The following is a 7,335-nucleotide window of genomic DNA, read 5'->3' as shown; positions in this document are numbered from 1 at the left end:
TATTAAAAGGAGATCACTTTTTAGCTTTAGATTATTTGAAAATCTCATTCTACAAATTATGGAAGTAAGTGCAATAAAATTCCACAAATTTTTACTTAATGTCAGAAAAGAACACATAGAAGAAGGTTCCAAGATTAAAAAAAAAAGAGAATATTTTCAATCAATATTTGACATAAATTTGACAGAATTTTTCAGAAACTCGGCATAAACATATAAAGATCAAGTGACTGTTATAGTCCACAATTTTGACAATAAACAAAACTGTATTATTATAAACATTGCGAAATTTAACAAATTTATGAAAATATTAATCATTTATTCAGAAATGTATACTTATTGCATGGTATTTGGCAGAAATATGATAGTTTTATTAAATAATATAAGGGAAATACAGGGCAAGTATGCCAGGGTCTCAACATGGTCTTGCCATGAATTATAATCAACTTGTCCCCTGCTTGAACTCGGTTGGAAAAAAAAATAATGATCTTCAAAAAAATATCGAAAAGCATCACATAATGTCGTGAATATTTGTGAAATCAAATTTCATACTGAAAAATTGAATGGGGGGGGGGGAATATTGTAGTTTATGGTTGTTGTCATGACGATACAAATGGAGCGATAAAATATGCATGTGATAAATTAGATGGTATTAGATGAGAATTGATGGTTATATTTATTTTTTTAGTTTGTGTTGAGTTTATTGTTTCATACTTGGTTATTTGTGCAATGTTTTTTGTTTGATTTTAAAGAAAAAGTTGAATTTGAGTTGTGTCGTGGACATTCACTTGATTGTAACTGTATAGCCTTGTAGTATTGGAAGTAGAAAGTGAAGAGTGTTTCGGTAATACTAGGCACTTTGCGGAAATTGTGTTTGTATCTGAAATACTACTACGGAAATCAAGCTATTGGCCAATAAATCAAGATGTAGATATATATACTCTAAAACTATTATTGTTTGTTGTGGTAGATTACACAAGTGGGTGATAGCGGGGGTGCCTTTGTGATGTGGATATAATCACCTTGTAACCAAGATAATGTAAATTATACTGAATAAGGTTGGATATCATGCTGCTTGTAATAATTTGGAATATCATCAGAGATGCCACCCTACTGTGAGTGTAAATACATCAATGCCTGTTGCTAGCTTATATCAACATGTTGTAGCAATAGTACTAGTTTTAGTTTGTGTCTATCTTAGTTTGCCGATAGTTGATTTCCACAGCAGTAATTATCAAAATAAGGAGTGTCAATCTAGAAACATTGATGTTATCTGAACAACTCTATACTTCCTACTGAAGGCATACCATGTAAAGGTCACAACTTTTACTGCATATGTGTAATATTTTTAAATTTTGTGAACTGTTTGTAGAATGCTGTTTTGTGTGTTTTAACAAGTGACTTTCATAGTCAAGAAAAATTCTTTGTTTTATGATTTTTTTGGCTTCAAATACATCTATACCTATGAAACTGGGTTTCCCTCTCATTGGTATCCCTAATGCAATGTGTTTAGACAATTATGCATGCAGGGTTTCATAAAACATTGCATTATGGGAGCAATTATGCAGATTCATCCATGGTTGATATTTTTCTTCACAAGCAGAGACATAAAATTGACATGGTGCAAGTTTTAATGAATGTGCCAAACTAAAATTCATTTAAATGATGTTTCTGATTGCTGAAGTTCATTTTAACATACATGAAGGATACAACCATATGGAGGAACTGTTACCATGGCAACATTCAGAAAATTGTTCCTATCCACCCATGTTTTTCTAATTATGTATTTTGTTTACTTTTTGCTGGAACAATTTACATAAATGTAGAAACAGGGAACACACAGGGTAAATTATTAAACTGCCATTGAAATATTCTTTATTTCAATGGACTACTTTCTCATTCTTTGCCAAAAAATTCAAAGCCAAACTTTTTTCACAAACTGTACAAGTGGCCACATCTTTTATAAGAACGTACTATTAAACATGCAATGAATTTTGTCTTTGTAGATGGGAATTAGTGAATTGGCAATTTTGGAAAACTATGACAAATTCTAAGATTGTGCGACAGACCAAAGTTTTTAATGACAAATGTGCTAAAAAAATTGACTACGGAAGATTCTGATTTTAAGTTTTATTGAAAGAGCATGAAAATTGAGGCTTACACAATTTGAAGCTTTCAAAATAAGAGACTGAACACAATTCAAACATGGCTGAACTTGTGCATTTCATTTTACCATCTTGGAAAACATTGTTAAACAGCGCCACCAGTGTCTGATTTAGTAAAGTGTTTTTCGATGCTCATTTGCATATATATAAAATTTATGAAACTTAAACTTTACCTTGCGAAGCACTATTGGACGAACTACTATTGTATAATTATAACATTATAACTTGTTCCCAAGATATCAATTTCACTGTCTGAACTTTCAGAGTATACATGTTTGCCTTCTCAATTTCCACAAATTTCAGTCGTGTTAATTTCACATATAGAGCCTTGAATCAACTATTGATGGTGATTTTTCACATCAATTTCACAGTGATGTGTTACATAGAAACTCTCATGTATTTTTATGATAAATTGTGTTGTGGTGTCTCCGTCCTTTCATTAGTGTTAATGTATTCACAGCTCAGCTGAAATAAACACATCTTGATCAAAATAGAGAAAACAAAATCTGTTTGAGGTGTTGTTACTTACGGTATGTTCGCTCCCCCCCCCCCCCCCAACCAACCAACAAACCGATAAGGAGACTGCCTAATTGAAACCAAAGCATAAAAACAAAACAAGCAAAGGAAGAAAACAGTAAGAAAAGTAAGATTACATCTGTCAGCCTATGATTTTATAGGCCTATGATTCAATCCCAGGTTCTCACGTTATTTTATCAATGGAGCCATATGATTACATAGGATCATTCATTTGTTTTGAGCCAACTTTTTCTATAGCTTTCACACAACTACTTTACTTATCCCAAATTGTAACCCTATTCCGATATGGATCTTTATGATTAAGGAGAGCTGCTGGCATATCGTCTGTCTGTATGTATGTATTATGTATGTGAATATATGCATGCATGTGTGTGCATGTATTATGTATGTGTGTGTAGTATGTATGCATGCATGTGTATTATGTATGTGTGTGTGTGTGAGAAAAAAGGTATTCACGTGAAGATATTTAAAAAAAAAAGATTTCCATCTATCATTTATAAACATGGCAATTTTGCAGATTAGACTTTCTTACTGTATTGGCTGAATAGTTAGAATCAGTATTTTACATTAATTTTCTATCACCATGACAGGGCTGACAGGTGAAGTTGTGCATGTGAGCAGTGTAATAAACAGAAGAACAGCTGATAAATGAGTCAGGTTTTGGTATATCACTTTTTAGAGCATAAATGGGGGCAAACTATATCAGATACACTGTGACATAATAAATAGAAGTCATTTGCCTACAGCAAGCTCTTGTTATTATTTTGAATATGGGGAATGGATGAAAGGAACACACATTCACATTGATACAGTATAAAATCCATATTTTTAATATCATATTTACAACATTTATAAAATACAATGTCAAAAGAAAAATCACACCATAAAATGTACTCAATAAATAAAAAGTTGGAACAGGTATTGTTTGAAATTGACAAGAATGAAATGCAACATGGTTCACAAGCACTCATTAGTATGCACTCAAAATAAATAACCAAATCACATACAATATTTACAAATTGGGGAAAAAAAATGTGAACCCTTTTGTCCATAATAATAGAATTCATTACTTTTCTTCACATATATTACATTATATATTTATGCCTTCAGTAGATGTACTACTATCATTTTTGTAAAAGTCTTCAATAAATCATTTTCCTTATTTGCCAATGTTATAAATACTATCCCTGTCTCGCTACCTCAAGCCTGCACTTACTTGGAACAAGGTCTTTTATGAGGTAAACTGAACAGTGCCCTCTGGTGTCAAAAACGAAGACTACTGGGGTTGGAAGTTTATAAATTATATATTAATTTGTAGGTTTTTTTCTCCATTTATAACACATATTTTGGTGTACAGGTGACAAATTGGGTGGGACTGAGAACAAAACAAGTTAAACACGATCCTCTCCAGTAACATTTAGTTTTAATACTGACATTGGCTATTACATTAATCTGTAAATACTTCGACAAAAACCATGTCATATATTTGTGTTTTCTTTTATACTTCAATATTCCATATATATTAAATGGAAGCTATATATACAGCAGTGTCGTTCTTATTTTCATATTATATAATACTGCATTATACTTGTACAAGTATTTTTACATTTCAAAATTTCATAAATACTTTCAGATATGGAGCTATACATTCATGTATGTCACATATTCATGTTATATATCTATACACTAAATAACCTGCTGTTTGTACCCTATTTCCTCCACTGTATGAAATACTACAGATTGTCAGTTATGCATATCCTTACGTGGTCTTTGATTTGATGGTTTAACATTAACAAGAGGTCATGATCTTTGTCTGGTCACATTGTAAAACTAGATTTGATATCCTACTCTATTCAATTGCTGTGTTGTATTTTAGTAAATACCGAGGTACTTTGCTAAAGTGGAATCTTGTTGTAGATTCCAGATGAAGAAAGTTGTGCAAATTCTAGTTTTATCACTTATAGCCATTAGATTTTGCACTGTACATACTAGGTACTTTGTGAAATAAAACTGGAAGCCGAGATATTATTATTGTAGGGTATATTTGATATCTACTTTTCCATCTCTTCTACAGCTGTCAATGCTAACATGATGATGCTGTTATCTTCATCGCCATGGAGACTTCAGTATTAGCAACCAGAAATTGTAACATTTTGATGCTAACATGATGCTGTTATCTTCATCGCCATGGAGACAGAATTAGCAACCAGAAATCATAACCTTTCAATGCTAAAATGATGAGGCTGTCACTTTCATTGCCATGGAAACATCAGACTTAGCAACCAAAATCGTAACATTTCAATGCTAACATGATGATGCTGTTATCTTAATCACCATGGAAACATCAGACTTAGCAACCAGAAATTGTAACATTTCAATGCTAACATGATGCTGTTATCTTCATCGCCATGGAGACATCAGACTTAGCAACCAGGAATCACAACATTTCAATGCTAACACGATGATACTGTTATCTTCATCACTATGGAGACACCAGACTTTCAACCAGAAATCATAACATTTCAATGCTAACATGATGATGCTGTTATTTTCATTGCCATGGAAACATCAGACTTAGCAACCAGAAATCGTAACCTTGGTCCAGCATTCCTGATAAGCTGCATTGCACTGATAAAAAATGAAGAAAAAAATTATGATATCAAATGAAAAGTGCTGGGGAAACATTTAAGTTGTGATCATTTCTCATAAAATTTGATGACTTTGGCCAAGTTTCCTCCTAGAATAGTTACAGACTGATATGACAATTTGTCAGCCATTTTGACAAAAAGATTTTCATGCATTTCAATCTTCAGACAGAAATTCCCTTGAAAATTAAATTTTCTCCAAACTTTGCCATATGGAAGCTTGTTCCTGGTCCTTTGAAATAATAAAAGATATTTGGGGTTCATCGTCTTGTTTTAAGGAAATCATCACTCATTTATTTTCCCATAGAGTAATTAACACAGTATATGGTGGCCATATTGGATTCTAAAATGACTAAATTTTGACACCATTTTGACCTCTAAATACAAGGAAATGCATCTCTAGCACTGGGTGACAAGATTAAAGAAGTTAATACCTTTGGTAGTCAGCACCAACCAGACTTGTACCATTAACTGCCAGTATTCTGTCACCAAGTCTAAGTCTTCCATCTCTTGCTGCAGCACCTTTAGGTAATAGTGTACGTACATAGATACCAGCAGATCTCAATGGAGTATACTGTAAAAAAAAACACACACAATAAAAAAACAAACCATGTTTGCTAACTTATTCTTGGGAGATTAATTTGAGTAATTATTTAATTTCACTGGTAGCATTGAATGATTATCTAGTAATGAAGCTAAGAGTGAAACAGAAGCACATCAAATATTCTTTTGCTTTTACTTCATTAGACACCCAGTCCTACATTCTATGAATTTATCACAAACTCACTGACACCTTCAACCCACCCCAAGCACACTATGCATACACAAGCAATACACTCACACACAAACAAACAAACACAACTGCCACACAAAACAACACATAGTCACACACATGTACTGCACACCCCAATAAACACACATAACCACATACATGCATCATGTCATACAAATACACACACACACACACACACACACACACACACACAAACACACACACACACACACATGCAATCGAGAGCTTGTACAGAAAGTGTCTCAGTGGTACAACTACTAGAACATTGTCAGAACATAACTATGATAATGACTTAGGAGTAATTGAACTAATTAAACATCACAAAATACTCACCAGTCCATCAATCAGTCCTAAACCAATTCCACTATCTTCTTTCACCAAATCAACTACAAACACATCATCCTGACTATCACTGCTATCTCTCAATCCTTCCACCTTCTCCATACACTGTTTTTGTGTTTCTGGCATTGTATTCCGGTGTAATAATAGATCCATCTCAGATTCCATCACACCTACATGGACACGGGAAGAGAATACTGGAAAATAGAATCTTATTTAAACAACAGAATTTGTGCAAGTTTTGTGGTCCTTTTTTTAACACCAAACTGTACAGTCACATATGGGATATATAGTGCAACATGTATGAACCCATTTTACAATATTATAGTATATGAAAAGGGGGCAGGCAGCAGAAGACTGTATGTACAATGTAATTACAATCACAGCTGATCATGTGACAAGCAGTGTACCCTCTAAGCCAATTTGATGCACCATTTATATGTACAAAATTTTTAGTGATGCACCAAAATTTGATGTTCTCCTATCTCTTACTATGTGGTGACTCACTAGAAATCCCATTTTTTCTCATTTTGGCTCACAGCAAAATTTGGCTATCATTAGACTGGCACACTGGTGACAGGTGAGTTTGTTGTTTTACTGATTAGATAACAACACTGCTGTACTGCTGAACACAGATGGATTGTAATGGAGGAGTCTTACTAGCTGAGTTGATGTTAACATAACTTTCTTCAAAGTTACATAACTTTGCGTTCAACAGTAAAAGTGTTGTTATCTATCAAGTAAAACAACAACCTTACCTCAACTAACCAAATGATCAACTTTGATTATTAACGTACATCTTACATACTGTAAACCTGGAAATTTTCACTAAAGACTTATTTTTCCTAATTTCACTGGA

At 33.1% G+C, this 7,335-nt stretch overlaps 1 protein-coding gene across 1 annotated transcript in view; it reads right to left on the bottom strand.

Moving 5' to 3' along the window:
* Positions 1–5,227: 5,227 nt before the first annotated feature.
* LOC144435330 (ras-associating and dilute domain-containing protein-like) overlaps positions 5,228–7,335 on the bottom strand; it is a 53,107-nt gene continuing 50,999 nt past the window's right edge. The window contains exons 11-13 of the mRNA XM_078123926.1: positions 6,471–6,649; positions 5,779–5,918; positions 5,228–5,327 (exon numbers count right to left, since the gene is read on the bottom strand). Coding sequence (XP_077980052.1) covers positions 5,228–5,327; positions 5,779–5,918; positions 6,471–6,649 — 419 coding nt within the window. The remainder of the gene's footprint in view (positions 5,328–5,778; positions 5,919–6,470; positions 6,650–7,335) is intronic.

This window comes from Glandiceps talaboti, chromosome 5, assembly GCF_964340395.1.
Source record: "Glandiceps talaboti chromosome 5, keGlaTala1.1, whole genome shotgun sequence".
In the NCBI taxonomy this organism is placed as follows: domain Eukaryota; kingdom Metazoa; phylum Hemichordata; class Enteropneusta; family Spengelidae; genus Glandiceps; species Glandiceps talaboti.
This window is presented reverse-complemented; position numbering and strand designations above follow the sequence as displayed.